Source organism: Balaenoptera acutorostrata, chromosome 11 (genome assembly GCF_949987535.1).
Source record: "Balaenoptera acutorostrata chromosome 11, mBalAcu1.1, whole genome shotgun sequence".
Lineage (NCBI taxonomy): Eukaryota > Metazoa > Chordata > Mammalia > Artiodactyla > Balaenopteridae > Balaenoptera > Balaenoptera acutorostrata.
The window spans coordinates 21,982,159-22,009,886 of NC_080074.1; the positions used below are offsets into that span (position 1 = coordinate 21,982,159).

Below are 27,728 nucleotides of genomic sequence, written 5' to 3' on the forward strand. Positions count from 1 at the left end.
AAATATTTGCAAATGAATCAACGGAAAAAGGATTAATCTCCAAAATATATAAACAGCTCATTCAGCTCAATATTAAAAAAACAAACAACCCAGTCCAAAAATGGGAAGAAGACCTAAATAGACATTTCTCCAAAGAAGACATACAGATGGCCAAGAAGCACATGAAAAGCTGCTCAGCATCACTAATTATTAGAGAAATGCAGATGAAAACTACAATGAGGTATCACCTCACACCAGTTAGAATGGGCATGATGAGAAAATCTACAAACAACAAATGCTGGAGAGGTTGTGGAGAAAAGGGAACCCTCTTGCATTGTTGGTGGGAATGTAAATTGATACAGCCACTATGGAGAACAGTATGGAGGTTCCTTAAAAAACTAAAAATAGAACTACCATACCACTCAGCAATCCCACTACTGGGCATATACCCAGAGAAAACCGTAATTCAAAAAGACACATACACCCCAATGCTCATTGCAGCACTATTTACAATAGCCAGGTCATGGAAGCAACCTAAATGCCTATCGACAGACGAATGGATAAAGAAGATGTGGTACACATATACAATGGAATATTAATTACTCAGCCATAAAAAGGAACGAAATTGGGTCTCGTAGAGACGTGGATGGATCTAGAGACTGTCATACGGAGTGAAGTAAGTCAGAAAGAGAAAAACAAATATCGTATATTAACGCATATATGTGGAACCTAGAAAAATGGTACAGATGAACCAGGTTGCAGGGCAGAAGTTGAGACACAGATGTAGAGAACAAACGTATGGACACCAAGGGGGGAAAGCCGTGGGGTGGTGGGGGTGTGATGAATTGGGCGATTGAGATTGACATGTATACACTGACATGTATACACTGATGTGCATAAAATTGATGACTAATAAAAAAAATTGATGACTAATAAATAAAAAAAGAAAAAATTTAAACATAATTTACAATTATCATTTAAAATATTTTTCTGGAATTAAATTTTCAGGTAACTGATTTTTTAAAAATATTAAACTTTTGAATGTGTAAAATATTTTTGACTTTATGGAATACCCATTCCATTATCTTATTTAATCTCCACATTATCCCTCTGAGGGCAAACAGTCCAGTTTGCAGAAGGAAATTGAAAATAGAGGTTTTAAGTGGCAAGGATTATCCAATTAAAGGGAAACATTTTCTTCCAGCCTTTCTGTATAGAATCTTGCTAAAATGCCTTAACTATGTGCACTTTCTTTTCCTATTAGAGAAGTACTGTTAGTCAGCAGCACACAGTAATTGGCAAAAAGTAGATGCTTAAATATTTGATGAGTGAATCAGAGACAACACAGGCTTAATGTAGAAAATAAAGATGTTTTTAAAAACAAACAAAAATGTGAGATGTTTTTAAAAACAAACAAAAATATTCCTTTGAATATTTTTCTCTGCACATAGATTTTTACTTTTTATGTTTTAGCCCAAACATTATCTCATGAACATTTTCTTATGCTATTAAATATTCTTTAAAAATATGATTTAATGCCTTACCGTATTTCTTTTTAAATTTAATTTTATTTACTTTTTTATACAGCAGGTTCTTATTGCCCTATCATATTTCAACCAGAGGGATCTATTAAAATGTATTTTTCCATGTTCCAAATATTGAAAGTTTAGATCAGGAGGAAAAATACTCGTGTGTTTATAAACATGGACTTTGGACTCTGAAGCAGGCTTAATCACAACTTAGTAGATAAATTACTTTATCTCTTTGGGACTCAATCTCTTCAACTCTAAAAAGGTAATAAGTTCACCAACTTAATACAGGTGCAAGAAGTAAATAATTCTAATCATACATGTAAAGTGTTTAGCATAGTCCTGTACTCGAAATATAGGCATCTTAATCGTTATCTCTGATTATCCCATTATTTATTCATACTCTAGGACACATAATATGAAATATTTAGTCTCTTGGTATATTGCAAAATTGTTTACCAGAAAAGTTATTTCAAATTATACTCTGACCAGCAGCAAATAAAAGTGTCCATATCACAAATCTGCAACACCTTTTGAAAAAATTCTATTAATTTGGATTGTAAGAGTAGTATTTTAATTTGCATTTTCTCTACTAGAATGTGCCATGAGGAAGAGTAATTCTTTTCTGTTTTGCATCCCAAGCTCCTAAATAAATGCTCAATAAATATCTGAATTGAATCTGTGATTACTACAGATGTTTAACACTTTTTATGTCTGAGAATTATCCATTTTATAATCTTTGACAGCATGTAATTCTCCAATGATTATCTATTTGTGCCACTGACCATCTGTATTCTGAAAATTATCTAACCATTTTATACCAGGGTAGTGTTTTTCTTATGGATTGATAACAGCTCTTAATATATTAAAGAAAACCCTGTGTCATATTTCTTTCAGGTTTATTTCTCAGGATTATGTTTACTTTAGTTTTGCTTATGAAGGCTTTGATGTACATAAGGTTTAAAATTTTTACATAGTTAAAAAACAAAAGCTGGCAAAATCCATCCTGTCCTTAAGTCAGTTGTTTTCAGACTAAACAGAGACAAAAGGGGGGCTAAGGGTGCTGGTAATATTCTGCTTGAACTGTGTTCTGGTTACATGAGTGTATTCACTTTGTGAAAATTCACTGAGTTGTACACTCATGGTCTTATACTTCTTTGTATATATGTATATGTTTTACTTCAATAAAAAGTTTATTTTAAAAAGAAGTTGTAAGAAAATACACCCTTTGTTACTTCTTCCACTGTTGTTTTTTTTTAAATAAATTTATTTATTGATTGATTGATTTTTGGCTGCATTGGGTCTTTGTTGCTGAGCGTGGCCTTTCTCTAGTTGTGGTGAGCGGGGGCTACTCTTCATTGCAGTGCGTGGGCTTCTCATTGCAGTGGTTTCTCTTGTTGCACAGCATGGGCTCCAGGAGTGCGGGGTTCAATAGTTGTGGCACGTGAGCTCAGTAGCTGTGGCTTGCGGGCTCTAGAGCGCAGGCTCAGTAGTTGTGGTGCACGGACCTAGTTGCTCTGCGGCATGTGGGATCTTCCCAGACCAGGGCTCGAACCCGTGTCCCCTGCCTTGGCAGGCAGATTCTTAACCACTGCACCACCAGGGAAGCCCTCTTCCACCGTTTTTATGCTTAGCAACTCAGTTAACTATTTCTTGTGGTTTTATTTGTATATTTAAGTCTTACAACCATCTGAACTTTAGTGCATGAGGCAAAGTAAAATCTTAATTTTTCTCCAAACAGGCAACTTTCCCTGTATCCTTTCTTGAACAGTTACTCCCCTCCTCATTGGTTTCTGATGCTTTGTTTAATATGTAATTACATTTTTTTTTTACATATAATGTTTGATTTAGGATCAACAATTCAGTGTCACTGATCTGTCAGTTAATTCTTTTTTTTAAAAAAAATATTTATTTATTTATTTATTTAATTCGGTTGCACTGGGTGTTAGTTGCAGCACGTGGGATCCTAAGTTGCAGCATGCGAACTCTTAGTTGTGGCGTGCATGTGGGACCTCGTTCCCTGACCAGGGATCGAACCCAGGCCCCCTGCATTGGGAGCACAGAGTCTTAACCACTGCACCACCAGGGAAGTCCCTGTCAGTTAATTCTTATACAAGTGTCACCTTAATTTAATTATTACAGTTTTAAATTTTTTATCATCTACTAGAGAAGTCTCTTTTCATTATCATTCTTTTTCATCAGTATTTCTAGTTGTTCCTGCCAGCTTCTTCTCTTCAAGGTGGACTTCAACAGCCTTGCTTTTAAAAATATATGAATTTTTTTTTTTTTTCATTCAGTGTTTCATTCAGAAGGACTAAGTATATAGGCTTTGGACTCAAACTGCCTGGGTTTTGGTTAATGTCCTCATCTGTATCAGCCTTCCCTTACCTTTCTAATTTGCTGTTTCTGGGAAAGGGAATTAAATATCTAATCTTTTTGAAGCTGAGACTAATTCTATTTGGTTTCATAATGAGTAACATTCACATAATCATAATATTGTAAATACTATTTATAAGTTTTCTATTTTAAAAATTAATCTATAATCAAGGCAAGAAGACTTAACTAGTAAAGAGCATTATCTAAATATTATAAATCTCAATAATTAAGAAGAAATGGTATAGCAATGAAAAACGTCAATCTCTAAAGGTTATGTACTATATGATTCTATTTGTCTAACATTCTTGAAATAATAGAACTATAGAAATGAAAAGCAGATTAGCAATTGCCAAGGTACTGGGACAAGGTGGGGGAGCAAATATAAAGGGAGAGCACATAGGAGTTCCTTTGTAATGGTGGAACAGTTCTGTATCTTGACTGTGGCGGTGTTTATGAGTCTATATATGGGATAAAAATCACACAGAACTACACTCAGACAAGTGCATGTAAAAAATAGTGAAAACTGAATATAATCTGTAGTCTGGTTAACAGTATTGCACCAATGTCAATTTTATCATTTTTATGTTGTACTAGTTATATAAAATGTCACTAAGGGTACACAGGGCTCTGTGTACTATTCTTGCAACTTCCTGTGTCTGTATTTCAAAATAAAAAGTTTTTTTTTTTAAATGCGCTAGAGCTGGGTAAGACAGCTCTAAGGGGATTGGGCTTCTTTTGGGGGTAATGAAATGTTCTAAAATTGATTGTGGTGATGGATGTATATGCTAAAAACCATTGAACTGTACACTTTAAATGGGTGAATTGTATGGTATGAGAATTATATCTCAATAAAGCTGTTTAAAAAAGTAATGATACATCTGAGAGAAAGAAAAGGAGGGAAGAAAGTTAGAAGGAAATGTAGATGCACTTATTTTCACATATAACACAGAGGGAAGCCAAGAGATACTGACAGTATCATACCGGCCAAAGTTAATGCAGCAAAAACTGAGATTTAAGAATTCTAGTTATGTTTTTAAACACAATAAAATTAAAAATAACAGCATTAATAAAATTTAGGAGGCAGGAGAAGAGTTGGCACGTGATTAAGTACACTAATTCTTCATCTTTTAGTAGTGGACAGTCAACTAATATTGGCTAATCCAGAAACATATCAATATATTATTAAGGCTTATAGAGATTAAAAAAGAATAAAAGATAAAGTTGAAATATTATGCTGTGTATGGAGTAAAACTGGCAAGAGAAATGGAAAGGGAAGGCAGAGATCTATTTTCTTTTTGGATCCTTATTTCCTTATACGCATTTTAAAATTTGTTTTACGAGGTACATGTACATTTGTAATTTTAAAATATTATTAATGTATTAAGCTCTCTAGAATTTGGAAATGTCTTTTTGGTGGGCACTACCATTTCATATGTTAGAAAGCTTTTCAACTTGAACATCATTAGTATTTATATATGTGATATAGTCTTTTAAGCAATAATATAGAATTGCCACCTGAACTTAGAACTAAAGGTAAGGCATAATTTTAAATTACTTTAAAAAGTTCACCCCCAGCAACCCATCCTCCCAAAGAATCAAAGCTAAGTATTACCTGTAAGATATAATCTCTTTTAGATGATTGGTTAGGAGTTTTCCTCCCACATTTATCCTAAAAAGGAAGAATTCAAATTTGGTTCAGTTTATTACACACTTCATTCAGGTTTATTCTAAGAAATAAGATGAAAATTGAATGCAACTCACCGAATAATTGCTTCTTTTTTCTTTTTACTTCTACAATAAGGAACTATATGTGTAAAGGAATATCCACTATCTACAATGATACAGCATAATTCGGAAGGATTATCTCGGAAATACCTATGTGCACTGAGAGCCCCAGCTATTTAAAAAAAAAAGATAAAGAAAAAATAAACACACTGAATAAGAGTATAATTAATTTAAAGCAATAAAGAAAGGTAGCAAACTAAAACAAGCAGAAAGACAAAAACTTTATTTATAGGAAAAATGTTAATTTAAAATAACATTCTTAAATCTGTCACAAGCTCTTTATAATGCTTAAACTTTAAAACATGATATTTTTTGTGGAAAATGATAAAAAATTTGTGATCAACTTTTAAAGGTAAATATTCACTTCACAGTTTATAATAATTATTTTAATAGCAGATAATTTTACTGAGCATTTATTACATGCTGGGCACTATTCTAAACTCCGCGAGTGTGTGTGTTTTAATCCTCACAACAATCCCATTTCACAGATGAAGAAAGTGAAGCACAGAGAAGTTAAATAATGTGCCCAAGGTCACATGATTAGCAAGTAACAGAGCTAGGATTCAAACATAAACAGTGTGACTCCAGAGCAGGGTTTCTCAACTTTGGAACTCCTGACATTTTGGGCCAGATAACTCCTTGTTGTTGGGGGTTTTACTGTGCATTGTGAGATGTTTAGCAGCATCTGTGTCCTCTGCACATTAGATGCCAGTAGCACCCTCCCAGCTGTGACAATGAAAAATGTCTCCAGACTTTGTCAGATGTCCCCAGGAGCAAAAATCACCCTTGGTTGAGAACACTGTTTTAGAGATTATGCTCCTACCATTTCAGTATACTGTTGCTTACATAGACTTAAATTCTACAAGCTAAATACGTGTATACTTTCTTTGTACAGTCATGTAATGTGATTCTAGCCTTTAATAAACTTACTTCTAGATAATATTTACAGATTGTCTTCCCTTATATTGGCAGCCTGAGCTATTAACATTATTTCAAACAATAATAATAACAATAGCAGACACATCAGTGACAGAAAAGACAACTAACTCAGAAACAATAATCTTTCAGAGATTAGAAATATGTGGCTAGTAACTTCATTAGGGAGAAATATCCTATCAGTAAAAAGATAAAGTGAGAGAAGTCTGACTAGATAATCTCTAAGGGTCCATCTAGTTTTTAAATTCCAGGTTTAATTTCCTTCAAATCAAAAAGAATGTCACCCAATATTCTTGGACCTTAAGTGTTTCTTTACTCTATTCATATTCATATTCACATAACTCAACTTCAATAAAAACTTTAACTCACCATTTACTCTTAATACTGCTTGAAACTGGTATTCTTCAAATAAGATTTCATTCATTGATTCTTGAATTGAAGTGAAGTTAAAATATGGTTCTGTGATAATAATATTAGTGTCTAAAAAATCAACCTATGTGAGGAAAAAAATTCCCAAAGTTTTGTAACTTTGTAGTCATAATTATAAGTACTTGTTTTACATATATAAACACATTTATTTAATCCTCACAATAACACTAGGAGACATGTCTTACTATTATTCCCTTTTAAAAGGTGAGCAAACTGAGGCACAAAAGAGTTGAATGAGTTACTAAGGTCCATATAACTAGTCAGTGACATACCTAGGATTTGAACTTGGTAAGTCTGGTTACAGAATACATGCACTTTAACTATTATATAATTTTAACTCTCTTAATGGTAGCATTGATAAAAAGGTACTGTCAAATTGTTTAAAGATAATTATGCAAAAGTAATAAATGATACAACTACAGGCACTGGGAATGTTATTTTGTTTTTAAAAGTTAAAAGGTGAGAAGCTTTAGAATATTTAACGTTTACATAATTCTCTCCCACACACTCTTAAGAAGCATTAAAATTTGAACATTTTCTCAGTATACCTAAAGTCACACTAAAGATATTAAAAGCACAAAATTTTAACATTGTATCATTCACACATTTAGATATGTCAGCAAAAATATTTTACTGTGAAAAAAAATTAGACAGTGAATTGGTCTAAGAATAGCAGAAATCTGAAGTAAAAATTTTAATCTTAAGTTTCATACAGACTATCTCTTCTCAACTTCAAATTCCACTTCACAATGGAAATTCCATTCACTTACACTTATTTGAAAATCAAAGCTAAGCACAGTAGATTAAGTGACTTAAATATATATAAGAAACATATTCAAAAATTTATAAATCTTAAGATATAAGTACAGATTTAAATTTTTCATTTGAATAAGACATGGAAATAGAAATTTGAATACATACTCCAATTTGTTACCTGATACATTTCTTTTCCAAAAAGGTAATCCCAGACTTGTCTTTGAACATCCCAATTCACCAAGTAGCCCTAAAAAATTTGTTTTATGAATTTAATTATCAAAAATATTTGAACAATTTTTTAAAAATCAGATTAATATATTCTAAATCACTGATTCTTATCTCTCTATGGTCACATTCACCAGTCTAATGCTGTTTGAATTTCAAACCTATTATATTGGTATGTTTTTCTCCTTTTAGAAATTCAAAATATTACAAATTAACAATAACCAAAATATCAAGGGTTCAAAAGACACCTCTCTATACTCTTTTTCTTTAATGTGTTCATTACATTTAGCTTTAACATAAACAAGTAAAATTCAGTACTCACAATCAATGACTAAATCATGGTCATTTATTTTTATTTATTGAAGTATAGCTGATTTTTTTCATTGAAGTATAATTAATTATGGTCATTTTTTTAACATGACAATTTAAATTAAACTTTTGGTTTTAATAAGATCTTATTTAAAATTTAAATAACTTTTTCTCTCATATCCAAAAATATTTTCATACATACAAAATCTTAAATATACATTCCAAATTATCCTTCAATTTAGGTCTTTAATGCTAGAAATGACATAGTTGAATTACCTTTTGAAAAGGAAGAATATAAAAGAGTCCAGAAGGATCCTTTATTTCATCTATCTGGTTAGCAGTAAAAGTTTTAAGACGTGCCGTTTTTGACCTGAACTGACAGTTAGGAATAACTCTATAAACAAAGAAACAAATAATGTAATTATTCCCTAAATACTTAGTTCCTAAAAATACATTTACCTAACCACCACCCTTGATGTCAAAAAATATCCAAAACCAGTGTTTCTCATTCTGTCTCCAAAAAATTTTTACATGCCTTTTTTTTTTTTTTAAAGGTTCTAGTATATACCAATTCTGTACTGGACCCATTATCTTTCTCAAGTAATCTTCAGGACATCCTTACAGGTGGGTATTGGCTCTGCCACTGCACAGAGGTGAAGAGGGGCTGAAGTAAAGTTCCTGGAAGATTCTTAATACCATTCTGGTAACAAAAAAAAAAAATTTGCAAGTTCAAAATTCTGACCATAAAATTAAGTTTCCATGGAGTCAAAGATTTTCAATCAGCAAGATGCTATAAGGTACAGACGTAGGAAGTATTTTTAAGTATGGCTGCTACGCACCATGAGTTTACAATCTGGTTAGGAAGACAAACTAGAACCATTATCCATCATACATGTGTACACATGTATGTGTGTGTATGTGTGTGTGTGTGTGCATATATATGCACACACATACAGAGAAAGGGACAGAGAGAGAAAAAGTGAAGGGGAGCATAATTTGTCACCCCAAAATATTCCATTTTGGTATAAGGATTATTTTGTGCTAAAGGCGATTAAAATCCTTGCATTAATTGGGATAATACTGTAAAAATGTTTTATACCTGATTATTTCACTTACTATGCTGTCATTTTCTCTATGTTTAAACAGTCTTCAAGGACATAATTTTAAACAATATATTTTTAAATTTATTTATGTTATTTATTTTTGGTTGCATTGGGTCTTCACTGCTGCACACAGGCTTTCTCTAGTTGTGGCGATTGGGGGCTACTCTCTTCGTTGTGGAGCACGGGCTCTAGGCGTGCGGGCTTCAGTAGTTGTGGCACGCAGGCTCAGTAGTTGTGGCTCACCGGCTTAGTTGCTCCGCAGCATGTGGGATCTTCCCAGACCAGGTCTCAAACCCGTGTCCCCCGCATTGGCAGGCGGATTCTTAACCACTGTGCCACCAGTGAAGCCCAAGGACATAATTTTAAAACCTGCCTTGTAGTCAATCATATGGTTGTATTACAATTTTAGTCAATTTACTGTTCTTGATTATTTAGCTTGCTTCTCCCCCCACCTTTGTGTCGCCATACACAATGTCTATACACGATATAGAGTATTCTGCACCTATTCTTATCAAGACTTCTAAATTATTCCTTAAGTAACTGATAACAGAACTGCTGTCAAAGGATGAGGACAATGATACACATTGCCAAAATAAGACTGTAACAATATACATTCCTACGCAGTCTGTCCTCTAAAAAAAGAAAAAGGAAAGGAGGGAGGAAGGGAAAGAGTCCCCTGTGAATACTCTAGAGCAAAAGCGTGTCTTTTAATTTGCTTAGTCTCTACTCAAACATAGTTTATGAATGCCAGTGTAGTATTTGAGTCTGATCAACCAGGTCAGCCAATGAGCACTTAGAAGGGCTAAAGTACAAAGCCTTCAAAGTCTACAGCCACTGAAACAGCGGTTTTTAACACTTTTGGGGGCCATGGAACCCTTTAAGAATCTGATGAAAGCTATGATCGCGTCCCCCCAAAAATGCATATACACACAAAATGTTGCCCACGATTCCTGAGGGTTCATGAACTTTGTGTACGGACCCCTCTGTCGGGAACCGCTTCCTTAGAAGCCTATTTTCCTGAACTATTTCCTGTTACGAAACGAAACACGTCCCACTTCCGGGGCCACGTAGCCCAAAGTTAGTAACAAAGTCCCACTTCAAAGCATTCAAACTACCCAATTCCAACGAGAGCATCCCTCTGCCTGAGGGCCGCGCGGGGGCGTTTGCAGTTTACAGACGTCCCAAGATGAAGCGTAACACACGTAACTACTAGGCATATATGCTTTGTCCCTCGGAGGAAGCGAACACTTACGAGACATTTTCATGGCTGTAACCGATTTTGGCGTTGTAGGCTCCGTTATCCAGCACTAAGGTCGTCATTTTAGCACTAACCGCAGTTGCTTTCTTTTTCCGACCCCTCTGCTCACGCTTTTTCCGGCACTCTATGGTTGCACCCACGGAGCGTACGGGCGCTTCCGGTCTCCCTTAGCAACTGAGGACGCCGGAAGCCAGAGACTGCGCTGCCGCCCAGCATGCCAGCAAGAGTCGTACCGTGCTTCCTATCTCAACCCGTTTACGTCTTGGCCAGATCCAATAAGAGAGAAAACGCTGGTTTTTTTCGCCCAATGTGTGATTGTTCTTTACTTTTGCAGGTTGTGTCGCTCTTGGGAGTTTCTTCTAACCCCTATAACGAACCATCTTTGTGGGGGTTTGAGGGGGAAGGTTGTGGGTGGGTGTGTGTTCGAATAGTATTGTGCAGACAGTGAAGTCTTTTGAAGAATAAATTGCAAAGCCATACGCAGCACGGAATTGGATATGAAGACTCTTCAGCTTCATTGCCCGCCACTGCCCTTCTGACTGTTGGATCCAACCACCCTGTTACAAACACAGAACACGTCAACACGTCAACCGCCTCGCTTTTTTAACTCACAGTTTTCCCTGTCTGCTTGTTCTTCTGGACGGAGCTTTGTGTCTTATTTATCTAAAAATGCTTCTCGACTTCTGACACACTCCTCCTTTCCCCTTCCTGAAATTAGGTGTTCCTCCTATGTGTTCCCCCAATGTCTTGGGCTCACTCGTCTATATCGTAATGGTTAAGAGAACGAATTTTAGGTTGGAATCCGGACTCTGCCACAAAATGGCTGTGTAACCTTGGGCGATAAAGATAAGGGTTAATACTTACACAGGGCTTAATGCGTGTGGTTAAATTGTTCTAAGAGCTTTATGTATATTTACTAATTTAATCTTTACAATTTATGAAGTAGGTCTTATTATTGAAATCATAGATAGTAGTTAAGAGTGCAGTCTCTACATTCAAACTCCTGGGTCAAATCCTGGCTCTGCCACTACATGTTTTGGACAGGTTAGTTAACCTCTCTACACCTTACCTTCCTCATCTGTAGAATGGAATACTATAATTATCCCCCCTTGCAGAATTGTTTTATGAAGAGTAAATGATAAAAGTCAAGTACCTGTTAGTAATTATCATCATCATCATCCTTTGATCATGTGATCATTCTGTTACCTTTGCCATGGCAAACTCCTTTAAGTCAGGCACTCTATTGGTGTCTATATTCCTTTGTATCAAAAAGTCATTGAAAGTCCAAAGTTAGTTATGTCCAATTTTCGTCATTCTATTTTCTCTAACAATATTAAATTGATAGGATCCCCCATGTAAAAAATATTTTATCAGTCTTACATCACAGAGTAACCATCATTTCTATTCACCTCTCATCTTTCAAAATAGGCTCTTTCAAAAAGCTTCCCTTTTCACTTTCCTTCATATTTATCTGATCCTGGATCAAGATCATTTTTGTTCTTGGCTTCAGCTATCATTGAATACCAATAAATCCTAAAGAAGATTTCTACCCCCAACTGCAACCTAAATGTTTCTATCCAGGGGTCCTGAGATAACCTTAAAGGTAACAAATCCAAAACAATTTTATCTCCAAAACTGCTTATTTCACCTATATTACTTGTCTCAATTAGTGGTGTGCCCCAATATCTACCCAGTGCCCCAAACTAAAAACCTCAGTAAACTTCAACTCCAATCCTTGTCTTAATCTCTGGAATTTGTCCTTGACCCTTTTTTGTTTGTTTACCTTTACTGATACTGCCTTATCTCTCACCAAAAATAGTAATGCTGCCGCCTTCTCAAGGCTCCTGTCTCCATTCTCTTCTCATGATCTGTCCTCTGTACTGCCAGTATCGTTATCAGAATATTTTTCTAAATCAGAAATCTGATCATCTTCCCCAAATTCAGTCACCATAGAAGTCTCCCAAGACTTGACACTGCCTATGAAATAACGTCCATACATCTGCAATCTCATCCCCCTTCAACCCATCCTACACTGTGTGCTGGTAAATGTTTAACAACCGATCTCCAAGAAAAAAGTCCTGATTTGTAGTGTTTACCATTTTCTGTGGTGAAAATACTGTCACAATGGCTGATTTCAAGCTTTCCTGAACTCACCAAACACCAGAACACAGAGTTGGGAAGAGATGTGCACAACTGGTTCTCATGAATCAGTATAAGCCAGTTTCAGCACACACTGTTCAGTAAAAGCCCTGGCTCTATTCACCTTCACACCATGCACTCTCTCCTCCCAGGTTTTAGTACAAAGAATCTCAAGCATGTAACTATTACTTTTCAAATACATGTATATTTTGACAACGTGTAATTTTAAAAGTTAAAAATATCACTCTGGGGGCTCCCCTGGTGGCGCAGTGGTTGAGAATCTGCCTGCCAATGCAGGGGACACGGGTTCGAGCCCTGGTCTGGGAAGATCCCACGTGCCGCGGAGCAGCTAGGCCCGTGAGCCACAACTACTGAGCCTGCGCGTCTGGAGCCTGTGCTCCGCAATAAGAGAGGCCGTGATAGTGAGAGGCCCGCGCACCGTGATGAAGAGTGGCCCCCGCTCGCCGCAGCTAGAGAAAGCCCTCGCACAGAAACGAAGACCCAACACAGCCAAAAATAATAAATAAATAAATAAATATTAAAAAATATCACTCTGATAATAAATACATAATGAACATGTGCAACAGATTTAAGTCACATTAATGAGTGAGCTAACTTTATACCCTATCTTGTCTGTTCTTGCCAATATGAGTTAACAAATCTTTGATGCACATTCATTATATATTTGTATGACAGTCACGTTTTTAACTTTTTGAAAATCATACTTTGAGAATTAAATAGCAATTAACAAAAATGTAAATTTAAACCACAGTTGTGTCTGGCATTCTCTAAGTACTTAAACTTCATTAGCTTAATCCTCACAACAACCACATAGCTAAAAATCCACAGAGCAAAGTTTCAAATCCAAGTCTGACTTCAGGGCCAGTCCTTTTAACTTTAAACTGACATTCTCACCTTTGAAATAATATCTCCACTGTAAATCCATCTCTGGCTAAACAAGATAGAATCACTCCATCCCTTATGTTTTCATAGCACTTTACTTCTACTTTCAATTATGCTAAGGATAATAATAGCATTATTAAGAGCTTGACATATGCTAGGCACTTTGTTCAACACTATATATGCATAATCTCATTTAATCCTCACAAAATTGTGTTAGATACTATTATCTCCAATAGATGAGGTAACTGAGGCTGAGACTGAAATAACTTGCCCAAGTTTACACAGCTACAAAATGGTCAAGCAAGGCTTTGAACAAGAGTCTAATGATAGAGCTCAAGGTCCTAGCACTAGGAATTTACCTTCCCTCTGAGGCTGTTAACTCTTTGATGACAGGTACAGGTTTTGTTTGTTTAGGCTACCTAGTTAATTGAATAGTGCCTCATTTATAGTACATTATAAATGTTAAGTGAGTAAACAGTCAATCCACATATATCTCCTTTCCCTTGCTTGAAAAGGGTCAGGTGTTGGACTCTATGTGTAAACTATCCCCTGGCCATCCCCATAGACACCCACAGCATTTTCTGATACATCCCTCAGAGGTAGTGTTATTCTCCCCTCCCCCACTTTTAGATGTCACTGGGTGGTCATTTTCACCTCTGTAAAATGTTGGTTTGGGGCTGGGTGGGGTGAAGGTGCAGAGCTGTAATAATTCTCTCTGCTATTTCAACAATTTCCTTCCTTTACATAGAAATTTTTAAGTGAAATTTTACATCCTTATTTCTTTAGATACAACAACCTAGTGAGTTGGGTAAGGCTGATATTATTAATCTATTGTATAGAAGATTAAACTGAAGCTAAAAGTAAGTAAATTATTTTCTCCAGCTTAACACAGCTAGAAAATACTAGAGCCAGGACTTAAATTTAGGCCTTCTAATTCCCAGGTCCCGGGTTCTATTAAGACACATTATCAACTTTTACTTCTCTTAGAATTTCTAGAGGAAACATCAAATTATAGCATTTAGCCGGGGGAAAAGCAGAATATCTAAACAAAGGATAAGACACTGAGGCAAGAATGTGAAGAAAGCTGAGTAGGTAAAGAAAGCAAAGCAATTAGAGCCATTTGTGGAGCAAATTCTGACAGGGACATGAAAAAGAGAAGATGTGGATGAAGAACTCAGTGATGGAGACGGGAACATGACTAGAGCGTGGTGACGGAGGTCTAAAACCCAAGAAGCTTCTGGGTTGGGGGTCAAAGCACCCAACAGCGTCAGGGTAGCAGAAGACCAGCGCCCTAGTCCCAGGGGCGGAGGCGGGGCAGCAAGAACCTGTCCGGAGCCTGCGTTGCCCCGCCCCGCCCCGAGCCCGCCCCGAGCCCACCCCGAGCCCGTCCCGCTCCGGCCCTCCCCCAGATCTCTTAGGTGATGCTGCAGCCAAGATGGCGCCGGCGGCGGCCGCGGCTGCCTGAGCGCAATGCTCCCGGTCCCTGGCGGCAGCGGTGGCGGCTGTGGCCTCGGCCGGGGCCTCAGGTCTGTCCCGGGCGTGAGTGCTCACGCGCCTCTCCTCCGGCCGGGTTAACCCAGACAAAGAGGAGACGGCCACGAAGAGAGGAGGCAGTGAGGAACGGAGAGAGAGCGCGGCGCCCCCCGCTTCGGCACCATGGCTGGGCTCATCAAGAAACAGATCCTGAAGCACCTCTCCAGGTCAGTCAGAGCCTCGGGCGTGGGCGCCAGTCCGCTTCCGCCCTAGTCGGTTATTAGAGGCAACCTGCGGCTTCGGGGGCGGCGGGGACTGGCAGCCGAGCGGGAGGCGACCCTCGGGCTCCCCGCTCCAGTCCGGGCAGAGGTCGCTGCCCCGGATCTCCCGTCGCCTGCGGCGCCCAGGACTGGCCTCACGAGTCAGTGTCCTGACGGGTTCGCCCCCGGACGGATTCGTCCCTGGATGGCTTCGCCCCTGGACGGGTTCTCACTCCCGGCTGGCTCGCGGAGGAGCGTGTTGGGCTGCCGGGGGGAGGCTGCGGACTGGGATCGTCGCCGACACGGCGTCTGGGGGCGTTTGGAGGACCCCTCTCGGGCGGTCCTGCGCGGAGGCTGCAGATGGTCTGTCACCCAGGTGCCCGGTGTCTGCTCGCCTCCATTCGGAGCTATGGTTCCGTTAACCGAGGGCGTCTGGCGCAGTGTGGACTGTTAGGGCTGAGAATTGTTTTTTCAGTGAACTGTTAACCTTGTTATTGTTCTGAATTCACCTTACCTCGCCGTTCCCAGTCTGATGCATTAGAGGGTGTGCCTGTTTGCACAGTTAGGATTTGTTTTAGGTAAATAATCAGAGTTACCAGCTTTGGCGAGTTCTTTCTGGAGTCGTTTTAGCCCCACATCATTCGTACAAAGCAATTTTTTTGTTTTTTTTGTTTTTGTTTTTTGCTTTATTTTAATCTAAGACCCATAAATTCAGGGAGTCAACATCTGTGGTAATAAACCCAAGACTTGTCATTCTTTCCATTTCGTAACGCGGTTTTAGTCAGAATCATGACTCAGTAAAGCTGGCAGTTTGTTACTGCCCCTGACTTCTCCATATTTGTCTCAAGACACAGGCTAAATGTCGGATCTTGTTTGCAAGTTGTTAACAGCGAATTCAAAGTGCTTAGTTATGACCCTTTTCTCTGTTATTTGTCTGTAAGTTAATGATTAATTTTAACTGATTTTAGGAAGACACTTGGGTGTGATGATATACTTTCGTAGTACAATTCTTGATTTTCCAAATCGTTGTATACCACAGGTTATATATTAGGGAACAAAACCATTATTTCTGTGATTCAGCAAATATTTTCCTCACTCATAACATTGAATAAGATATATATTTTTAAAGTAACAAATTATAGCAGCATTTATGAATCTACATTTCTTAACATTATCACTAATTGGAAAGTTTCTTTTAAAATTGTCCATATAGTCCAATAATGAATTATCTCACTTTGGAAGATTTTATCTTTATTATTATTTTTTATGATTTAAGTAAGATCTGACTTATCAGATGTCCTCCAGCCTTTCTCATACTCAGTTCCCACAAGAAAATTCAGACTATAGAAAATGATTTGAATTTCTATTTTCTCACTCTCCCAAGGATGATAGTACTTAGCTAGTTCCATTCTAGATGCATAGGAGAAAAGTTTGTTCAGTCATTGAGTGCCTTAGGGCATTAGAGTTTAATTCTCTTGTAGAACTCCAGTTTGGAAGGACTCTTAAAAATTAGTTGTAAAGGTAATGGCTAACTTCACAAAACAGACACATTCAGAATTGAGCCTTGAGGATTACTTTTTTGTTTGTTTGTTTTATTTATTTTTTAAACATCTTTATTGGAATATAATTGCTTTACAATGGTGTGTTAGTTTCTGCTGTATAACAAAGTGAATCAGTTATACGTATACATATATCCCCATATCCCCTCCCTCTTGCGTCTCCCTCCCACCCTCCCTACCCCACCCCTCTAGGTGGTCACAAAGCACTGAGCTGGTCTCCCTGTGCTATGCAGCTGCTTCCCACTAGCTAACTATTTTACATTTGATAGTGTATATATGTTAATGCCACTCTCGAGGATTACTTTTTAATCTGTATGATTTTTAATAGCTGTGTTGTAAATAATAATGATTTTTTTGAGACGAGTTTTTGAAGCACTTGAGTTTTCAGTTATTTCACATTTCAAAACTTCCTTAAGTCAGATGAACTGAAGAGCATCAAATTCATATTCTTGGTTAAATATTAATCTTACTGCTGTTGCTGTCATTTGTCATCTATAATGATGGATGTCGTGATAAATTATAGTTACTCAAGTAGGAATGAACTTTTTTTTTTTTTTTTTTTTTTTTTTTAAAGGATTTTTCTTTTTTATTTATTTATTTATTTATTTTTGGCTGTGTTGGGTCTTTGGTTCGTGTGAGGGCTTTCTCCAGTTGCGGCAAGCGGGGGCCACTCTTCATCGCGGTGCGGGGACCGCTCTTCATCGCGGTGCGCGGGCCTTTCTCTATCGCGGCCCCTCCCGTTGCGGGGCACAGGCTCCAGACGCGCAGGCTCAGCAATTGTGGCTCACGGGCCCAGCTGCTCCGTGGCATGTGGGATCTTCCCAGACCAGGGCTCGAACCCGTGTCCCCTGCATTAGCAGGCAGATTCTCAACCACTGCGCCACCAGGGAAGCCCCAGGAATGAACTTTTGAAATTACCTGGGTCAAGCTTAATTTTACAGGTTATGCGGTAATGAAGATGTCACTATACTGATCTAATCATCTGGAACACAGTTTGATAGGAAATACTTAGAACATATTACCTTCCAATACCTTTCTTATGGCCAGTGAATGGAACTCATGGCACCTTCTTAACGGAGGGCTTACCTGACCATACTCTTCTCTGTAGCGTTCATTCTCATCTGTCATAATATATACTTATTTATTTGCAGTTCGTTTGTCTTCGCCACTGAATGTAAATTCCATGAGGACAGGGATTTTTGTTGTTGTTGTTTGTTTTTTGGAGTCTAGAATAATGTAGGCACTCAACGACTATTTTTTGAATGAATGCATGAATGACAACAATGAACTGACTCTCCCTCACATTGCTGTTTTTTTTAACTAAGGCAAGACTATAAGCCACCAATATTATTGCAGATATTGGGCATGGCCAATTTTCCTGTGGTTTTAGGGAATAATGGGCAATTGAATCATTGAATAAATGTGGTGCCGGTGTCCTAGAAAGGAAGGACTAGGAAAATGACCCTTTATATAAGGGGTCTTCCAGTAAGGAAGACTATCTAGGAAGCAACAGGAGAGAGAGAGTGCTTACTCTGAGCCTTGAGATTGAAGTATGGTGAAATTGTAAGGTTAAAACCAGGTTTACTCAGATATAGGGGCTTAAGAAACTGGTATATTGGAAAAGTATGAAAGGGGAATTATTCTTAAGAGATTAACAAATGCTTTAAGCAAATGCTGAACTATTTGAGAAGTGTAAATCTATATACTTGTTCCCTGCCTAATTGTTTAGTTTGTATTCCAAGCATCTCTTTCATTGTTAATGAAAACAGTACTGAAGAGGGAGAGTTAGTGTGTGTGTGTGTGTGTGTGTGTGTGTGTGTGTGTTGGATATGGGGGTTGGAGTAGTTACATTTTAAGAGAAGTGAAACAGGAAAAGCCTTTGAAGGAGAATTTACCCTGATCTTTCATACCATCACCAGCATAAAATATGTTTTGGAGGCTTCTCTAGGAGAGTATTTTTTTCAGAAGGAAATGGAAACTTCTAAAGAAAAGTTAGAACAAGTGTAAGAAAAGAAATAAGAGCAGGAGCTACCTTTCAGCTCAAGGCCTCATTACCTGTTACTGGGGTATGTGTACATGCGTGCTCCAGCAAAGGCAGAGGGCGGGGAATAGAAGATCAAAGATGGGGTACATTTAAGCCAGGACCTGAAAAGGGGTGGGGAAGATTTAGATACACATGCTCCCCACTACTCCTTTGGCTCAAGGCATATTATGCTGGGCACAAGGTTTATTGGGGGGTTGGCAGGACAGACATACACCACACCTGGGTACAGTCTTTGTATAGTTTTAAGTAGTAGTTGTCAAATATGGGTGTTTTTACCCCTTAGGGGACATTTGGCAATGTCTGGAGACATTTCTGATTGTCACAACTTGGCAGGGGTGGGGGTGGGGTGGTGACTAGTGGGTAGAGGCCAGGGATGCTGCTAAACATCCTACAGTGCACAGCCCAGTCCCCCCAAAAAAGAATTATTTGGCCTATGTGTCAATAGTTTTGAGGTTGAGAAACTGGTTTAAAGTATACACATGTATGTCAGATTATTAAACTAGGGTACTATGCCAGTTAAGATTATATTGTCTGCAGACAACAAAAACCTGTTCTGTTTAACTTAGGCTGAAAAAGGAAATGTAACAGAAAGCTCTTGGGGTGGGTCACAGAATCTGGAACTAGACAACTCCTAGGGCCTAATTGGAAGCGTTCTTGAACCTCAGCACTATTGACATTTGAACAAGACAATTCTTTGTTGTGAAGGGCTGCTCTGTGCATTGTAGGATGTTTAGCAGCATCTCTGGTCTCTACCCACTAGATGCCAATAGCACTCCCACAGTCTTGACAATGAAAAAGTATCTCCAGACATTGCCAAATGTCCCCGGGAAGGCAAAATTGCTCCTGGTTGAGAACCACTGCTTTAGGGTGCTGTCCCATCTCTCATAACTCCCAATCTGATCTCCTGTCAAGTTTCAGATTCCTAGGAGAGAGACTCTGTTTGGCCCAGTTCTGTTTATCCACGGATCAATTAGCAATGGCAAAGGGTTATAGAGCAAAAATATGGTCATGTGGAGAACTATTTTGAGTCAGGCTTGCTGCTCCATTTGGTGTCTTTAATAGGCACTGAACTAAATTAGATTTCAGAGGGCCTCATTTGCTATGTTAAGGAAATTGAAATTGAACTTCATCCCAGGAGGTGACTGCTAATAAAGAGTTCCTGACAAAAGAGGGACATGATCACTAAAGGTGCATGGTTATCAGTTTGGTTTGGAGTCCAGGGTTCAGGAGCAGTTGTCTGGGGTGGAAACATAGAGTCTCTAGAGGGGCTCTGATTAACTTAAGTAGAAAAGTAATGTAGAAGGATATCAGTATACCACAGAGGTTATGGGAAGGTTAGAGAAACAGACTTGGATATCCAAGGGCTTGGATACAGGTCAGCTCCAAGGATCTAGGTAAGAGAAACTACTTGACAGTCTCAACAAGACATGCTCCCTAAACAAAGCGGAAGGAACAAGTAGAAAGGGAGGGTGGCCTGAGAAGATTGTTAAATATTTGGAATATTTGTTAAGGAGATTAGGAAGGGTTGAGGGCTTGCATGATCTTGTGACTGAATGGCAAAGTGAAGCGGGGTTCGAGTGCCTCACAGTGTATTGATGGGATGGTTTAGGCTATATAAGGATAGAAGGGGGGTGGGGCAGCCGATGATAGCCTGGGGAGAAAAGGAAAAAACCCTCAAAAGATTGGAAATTTTATCTACTAGAAGAGCAGTTGAGAAGAGCAAATGAGAAAACTGGAAGGATTAGATGTTTTGTCTGAAAGTGTCATATATGTTAAAGTTTAAGATTTTACAGTAAGCCTAGTTTAGGGCAAGGCATCAGAAAAGGCCATGGAAATGCATCGCTGAAGAGAAGTTAAGGTGCATGTAATTGGAGATGAATACCACTGGGTCTATAATTGTTCTTGTATTGGACATTCTTAAAAGGAAATACAACATAGATTATTTAGACTGTTGGAAATTACTTTCTCAGGACTTCCCTGGTGGCGCAGTGGTTAAGAATCCGCCTGCCAATGCAGGGGACACGGGTCTGATCCCGGTCCAGGGAGATCCCACATGCCGCGGAGCAATTAAGCCCGTGCGCCACAACTACTGAGACGGTGCCCTAGAGCCGGTGAGCCACAACTACTGAAGCCCACGTGCTGCAAGTACTGAAGCCCACGTGCCTAGAGCCCGTGCTCCTCAACAAGAGAAGCTACCTCAGTGAGAAGCCTGCGCACCACAACGAAGAGTAGCCCCCGCTCGCCGCAACTAGAGAAAGCCTGTGCGCAGCAACGAAGACCCACTGCAGGCAAAAATAAATAAATAAAATAAATAAATTTTTTAAAAATAAAAAGCTTTAAAAAAAGAAATTATTTTCTCAAATTATGATTTCATATAATTATTGACAGGCTAATTATTTACATTTTTCACTTTTAAAGTTCAATAAATAATTTTTGAGAGTTTATATGTACCAGGTTATTGAGAACTGGGCATTAGAGACACATGGTCTCAGCTCTTGGAAAATTTCAGTGATTCCTATTCTGGCATAAGAAGCATGAATAGGATCACTAAATGTAACCTATTTCTAGAACTGTACTGCCATATCAAATTTGTGAGATTTGGTTTACTTGGATGAGGCAACTGGGAGAAGAGTGAGTTAAATATTACCTGTTAGGATTATAAATAAATTTACTTTTATAAGTTTGGGGATCTTTTGAAGTAATGTTTGGTTACTTAAATTGTATTGTTTTAAAAATAATCTCCAGTAATGCTGATTTACTCCAATAATGCTATATATACTAGTTGTTTATTTAGCAGATATTTACTGAGTGCTACTTTGTACCAGGTACTGGTCCATAGTGCTGGGCAAAAATCCCTGCCCTCAATGGAGTTTACATTTTAATCAGAGAAGGCTGAGAGTAATTAAATGAATAAGTGAAGTACATTATATCTATTTGTGGTAAGTGCTGTTGAAAAAAATAACACAGAAAGGGGATAGGAAGGAAGTGCAAGGAGGCGGGGACAAAGTTTGCACTTTTAAATCTAGTGATGGAGAAGGCTTAATTGAGAAGATGTTGTTTGAGAAGAGACCTGAAAGTGGGGGTGGGAACAAATGCAAAGATCCAGAAATGGAAGCTTACTTGTCATTTTTTGGCAAATACATCGAGGCCGCCAATATAGGTGAAGTGAGGTGAGGAGTGAGGTGAGTAGAGGAAGATGAGATCAAAGAGAAAACAAGGGCCAGATCTTGTGGGACCTTGTAGTGACTTTGGCTTTTACCCTGAGTGAGATTAGAAGCCACTGGAAGGCTTTGAGCCATTCATCACTGCAGCCAAGTGGGAAATAAATAATAGGAGGGCAAGGGCAGAAGAAGGAGCCCAGTGAAAAGTGACAACTATCCAGATGAGAAAAATATTGGCTTGGAGCTAGGTGGATGCAGTAGAGTTGTTGGGATACATAGGTTCTAGATGTGTTTTGAAGGCAGAGCCACAGGATTTGCTGATAAGATGTGCATTGAGAAAGAGAACAGTTATGGATGACTTTGACATAAGCAACTGACAAGATGGGAGTTGCTGTTAATTAAGCTGGAGAAGATATGCAGGAGGAGCAGGCTTATGGAAGAAGATCGGGAGTTTGGCTCTGGATACATTAATTTGGATGCCTATTAAATATCTTAATGGAGATCCCTTTTATTTGTAAGCTAATTTAGACTGCACCTCTTATAGTCGGGCAACAACAATGTCAGTGTTTTGTGTGTGTGGTTATCCTTTGGCTTATGCAATAGATAATTACAGAAAAGTGAATTGTGAGTTGAATTTTAGGGAGTGGATTTTTCTTTTTTTCTATTAAGTACGCTATGTAGAAGCATCTGAAATTGAGCAAGGTGCCTATTCCTTTCACATTAATTTACAACTATAACCAGATATTGATTCTTGGAAAAGTTACTTTTAGGAGATTGATTTGAAAACTTCAGGTGAAATGGAGATTGGATGCTTGGTCCATTGGATGTTGTAATATTATCATCCTAGAATCAGAAGGTGTTTGTTCCTATCTCCTAGAAGGAGATTATTAAAACATTGAGGTTTTTGACTTTCCCAAGGTTTAACAGGTAGTGTTGAGTGGTTAAGTCACTGATCCAGCACCCTTATAATTTGATTATTCTATACTACCTGTTCAGGCTGTTGTTCCCACCTAACAGTTTGCTTTTCTTTTAGTTTTTGGCATTTCCCTTATTACTCTTTTATGGTGTTTTATCATCCTCCTGCAATATCCCTTAGGAGATTCTTTTATTACTTGGGAATACTTTGACTTTGCAGTCCTTTGAAGCTTGGGAAACATAGTCTTTTGACTCAACAATTCTTTAAAGTTGGGGAAGGACAATTTCTCCATTTATTTCTTTTTACTTGCATAATTTTTTTGCAATATCACTTTTTTGCAATATTGCACTTTGCCTTAATACTGCAGTTTCCAGTCTAAACATTTCCTTAGTAAGTTGATCTCTTATCAGTTTATATGTTTTAAAGTCTGCATATTATGTTACTTAGGATGAGTAATTTAATATTTATTAAATATTGGTATTTACAAGTCGGTATTAGCTCACATTGAACCTAAGTTACAAGTGAAAGGCTTTATGACTATTTCCACGAGTGAAATATGAGCAGTTATCATATCAAGACCAAGTTATTAAAACAAAATTAAGAGCTGAGCAAATTTGATTCAGGATATGGTAATTTATTGTTTGTTTGGGGTTTTTTTTCAGGCATTAGACTTACTATTGATCTGTCTCATAATTCACTGACTTACTTTGAGACTTCTCCCAGCCAAAGAGAATGTTGTGTATAAATTTTGAATCTCTATATTAGTCTATCCTTTAAGACTTCATGTTAGCTATATGTATAATGTACTCTTTTTCTACCCAAAAAATACCATTAAGAGAGGAATCTCTGGCTCCTTTTGCCACTGCTATCATAGCATTGTGTTGTTTTCCTCTACTGTTGTCTATTTATTAAAACAAAAGCTTCATGTTTATTAGTTCCATAGACTATCATCTCTTTAAGGGTAGAATAACCCTGATAGGCTTTGAATTCTGAGTGCAGTAACTATGCTTGTGTTATTCACCATTGTATCTTTAGCATCTGCCACAGTACTGTGGTACATAGTAGTTGTTCAGAAACATTTTTAGCTGACTGGAGAAATAGATTTATACTACTTTGGCCTTCATAGAACACATAGGGTATAAATACATGTATTCATAAAACTGATACATTTTTGGCAGGATTAAAAAGTTGATTCATATCCAAAAAATTTAAATTAAAACTTTTTTCTAATACTTTACTTCTCCAATTTACTTTTGAGTATATAGATGTAGTTTATTGCTGGATCTCTTGGTTTTGTGGGTTATTTTTCATAGGTAACTTTACTCTTTAGTATTCTCTATGAAATGAAATGAGGATTATAGTTTTAACTGGGCCTTTCGGCAGTTAAAATTTTGACAATTTGTATTTGTAGGTTGCTTGTCTTTTAGAGTGCTTGTGCTAATTGGTTTCATTTAATGTTGAATTGTACAGTCCAGTCTTTGTATAACTTTTGTACAACATAGCTATCTCATTTTTGTTAAATATTATTTTTAATATAAAAATTTTAAAACACTGATTTAATAGAGTAGTAGTGCTACCAGTGGTAGAGAGAATGAAGAAAATCATAAATGATTAATTTATCTTAGAATTTAAGCAGCATTTGCCTTTAGTTAATCCAGTGTGAAATACAACTGTATTTTCTTTAAAGTGCATCAGAGCTAAATATTTTTATCATATCATTCCTTTCCTCTTCCTTCCCTTAAACTTGCTCCCTTCTGTGTCCCCTGTGTACCCATTCCCTGCAGCGATCCCTGCTGGCTGTGGTGGAGATTGGTGTGCCGTGAGTTTCATAATCACCCAAATGAGTACCAGAGGAGTCTAAGAAACCCTGGCAACTGACTACTTGCTTTCACCACGAGTAGGGACCTTTTGTCTGAATTTCCTGCCCTCAGGTAATTCTTCTATTCCCCATTTTTTTTTTCTTTCTGTAGATGCAAGCACTTATTATGCCCCACATAAAGATACTTTGAGAATATTTTCTAATTCTTCTTCTTTTTGTCAGGCACCGACTTCATGTTTGTTTGTTTGTTTTTTAATTAATTAATTAATTTATTTTTGTCTGTGTTGGGTCTTCATTCCTGTGCGAGGGATTTCTCCAATTGCGGTGAGTGGGGGCCCCTCTTCATCGCGGTGCGCGGGCCTCTCACTGTTGCGGCCTTTCCCGTTGCAGAGCACAGGCTCCAGACACGCAGGCTCAGTAGTTGTGGCTCACGGGCTTAGTTGCTCCGCGGCATGTGGGATCTTCCCAGACCAGGGCTCGAACCCGTGTCCCGTGCATTGGCAGGCAGATTCTTAACCACTGCGCCACCAGGGAAGCCCCCCCTTTTTTTTTTGTACCATGTAGCTACAGGCTCATGCAATAATCTTAGAATGTCTTCTAGTATATAAGCTTTGGCAATGCACTTAAAGCTATAACCAGTTCTTTGTGATGTTGCATGAGTGAGTTTTATAACTTATAGTCAGCTATTTGAAAATAGTAATTAGGGGCTTCCCTGGTGGCGCAGTGGTTGAGAATCTGCCTGCTAATGCAGGAAACACGGGTTCGAGCCCTGGTCTGGGAAGATCCCACATGCCGTGGAGCAACTAGGCCCGTGAGCCACAACTACTGAGCCTGCGCGTCTGGAGCCTGTGCTCCGCAACAAGAGAGGCCACAATAGTGAGAGGCCCGCGCACCACGATGAAGAGTGGCCCCCACTTGCCACAACTGGAGAAAGCCCTAGCACAGAAACGAAGACCCAACATAGCAATCAATCAATCAATCAATCAATAAAGAAATCTTAAAAAAAAAAAAAAAGTTGCTTATATTTAAAAAAAAAAAAAGAAAATAGTAATTAGCATTATCTACTCTTTAATGGGTTAAGCATCATAGTCTAATTTAATTAATGAGGTATGAAGGCTGTTTTGATGAAGAGGATGTTTTGATCAATTCACTGAAGGACTTAAAGAGTTTATTTTGTGTACTTAATGTTAATTATAATATTTTTTAAATTAATTAATTTATTTTTGGCTGCGTTGGGTCTTTTTTTTTTTTCACACACACACACACACACACTGTATTTTATTTTTACAAGAGATAAATAGACTGACACCAAGCATTGTACATGGATGACCACAACAAAAGCAGCAATAATTGCAATTACCAAACATGAAACACACTCATACTATATCATAATATTGACATTCAGTCCAGTAATCCTCCACTGTAACAGCTCCTTTACTTTGCAGTGAAAATTGATTTGTATATTCTTTGCCTCTGAGTCCTTGTGGGATTTTTTTTTTTTAATTCAAACAGAAAGTCACAAAAATTATACTCATCCTCATCAGTTCACTCAGTCCCATGTAATTAATTTTTTTTTTATCTTGATCTTTTGTTAGCACTTCTATGAATTCATCAGTTTTCCATTAGAGTTCTGAAAATGCTTATTCATTCAGTTCAGCAGTACAGTCAGTTACCAGAAACCTGTACTTGTCAGAGTCTTTTCCATGAATTTCTTGAAGATGAAACCCTTTTATAGGAACATATTTGCAAAAGCATCAGAGTATACCCAGAACTGTCTGTAAATGACAAAAGACTTAAAAATGACCATGGTTAAAGATTTGATGAAAGTTCATAATAATGCAGTTGACAAGAAACTTAGTTATTTCTGAGATATACATTTTAAAGTAATAACTAGGATTATGACTTATAACATTATACCAGAACATATAAGATTTTTAGAAATTTCATGTAATGTCTGAAACATTTATATTAACATATTTCCATACAAATAACCCAATGAAAGTTTAGTATTAGTTGTTTTGTTTGTTTGTTTTTTTATACTGCAGGTTCTTATTAGTCATCAATTTTATACACATCAGTGTATACATGTCAATCCCAATCGCCCAATTCAGCACACCACCATCCCCACCCCACCGCAGTTTTCCCCCCTTGGTGTCCATATGTCTGTTCTCTACATCGGTGTCTCAACTTCTGCCCTGCAAACCGGCTCATCTGTACCATTTTTCTAGGTTCCACATACATGCGTTAATATACGATATTTGTTTTTCTCTTTCTGACTTACTTCACTCTGTAGGACAGTCTCTAGATCCATCCACGTCTCAACAAATGACTCAATTTCGTTCCTTTTTATGGCTGAGTAATATTCCATTGTATATATGTACCACCTCTTCTTTATCCATTCGTCTGTTGATGGGCATTTAGGTTGCTTCCATGACCTGGCTATTGTAAATAGTGCTGCAGTGAACATTCGGGTGCATGTGTCTTTTTGAATTATGGTTTTCTCTGGGTATATGCCCAGTAGTGGGATTGCTGGGTCATATGGTAATTCTATTTTTAGTTTTTTAAGGAACCTCCATATTGTTCTCCATAGTGGCTGTATCAATTTACATTCCCACCAACAGTGCAAGAGGGTACCCTTTTCTCCACACCGTCTCCAGCATTTGTTGTTTGTAGATTTTCTGATGATGCCCATTCTAACTGGAGTGAGGTGATACCTCACTGTAGTTTTGATTTGCATTTCTCTAATAATTAGTGATGTTGAGCATCTTT

The 27,728-nt window shown here is 37.8% G+C and overlaps 2 protein-coding genes across 7 annotated transcripts in view; one reads left to right on the top strand and one right to left on the bottom strand.

The window, feature by feature from the left end:
* Window positions 1-13,071, bottom strand: part of ACTR6 (actin related protein 6) — a 33,503-nt gene extending 20,432 nt beyond the window's left edge. The window contains exons 1-6 of one of the 2 annotated variants that reach the window (XM_057556997.1): window positions 10,680-13,071; window positions 8,601-8,718; window positions 7,969-8,037; window positions 6,975-7,098; window positions 5,646-5,781; window positions 5,497-5,553 (exon numbers count right to left, since the gene is read on the bottom strand). In XM_057556997.1, the coding sequence (XP_057412980.1) occupies window positions 5,497-5,553; window positions 5,646-5,781; window positions 6,975-7,098; window positions 7,969-8,037; window positions 8,601-8,718; window positions 10,680-10,747 (572 nt within the window). In that variant the 5' untranslated portion in view covers window positions 10,748-13,071. The remainder of the gene's footprint in view (window positions 1-5,496; window positions 5,554-5,645; window positions 5,782-6,974; window positions 7,099-7,968; window positions 8,038-8,600; window positions 8,719-10,679) is intronic. The other variant, XM_057556996.1, reaches the window with a different exon arrangement.
* A 2,066-nt stretch (window positions 13,072-15,137) lies between these two features.
* The window catches only part of BLTP3B (bridge-like lipid transfer protein family member 3B), a 92,882-nt gene continuing 80,291 nt past the window's right edge, over window positions 15,138-27,728 (top strand). For 4 of the 5 annotated variants that reach the window (XM_007165828.3, XM_057555930.1, XM_028166433.2 and 1 more), the window contains exon 1: window positions 15,138-15,427. In XM_007165828.3, the coding sequence (XP_007165890.2) occupies window positions 15,384-15,427 (44 nt within the window). In that variant the 5' untranslated portion in view covers window positions 15,138-15,383. Of the gene's footprint in view, window positions 15,428-24,924; window positions 25,072-27,728 lie in introns of all 5 variants that reach the window. The other variant, XM_007165829.2, reaches the window with a different exon arrangement.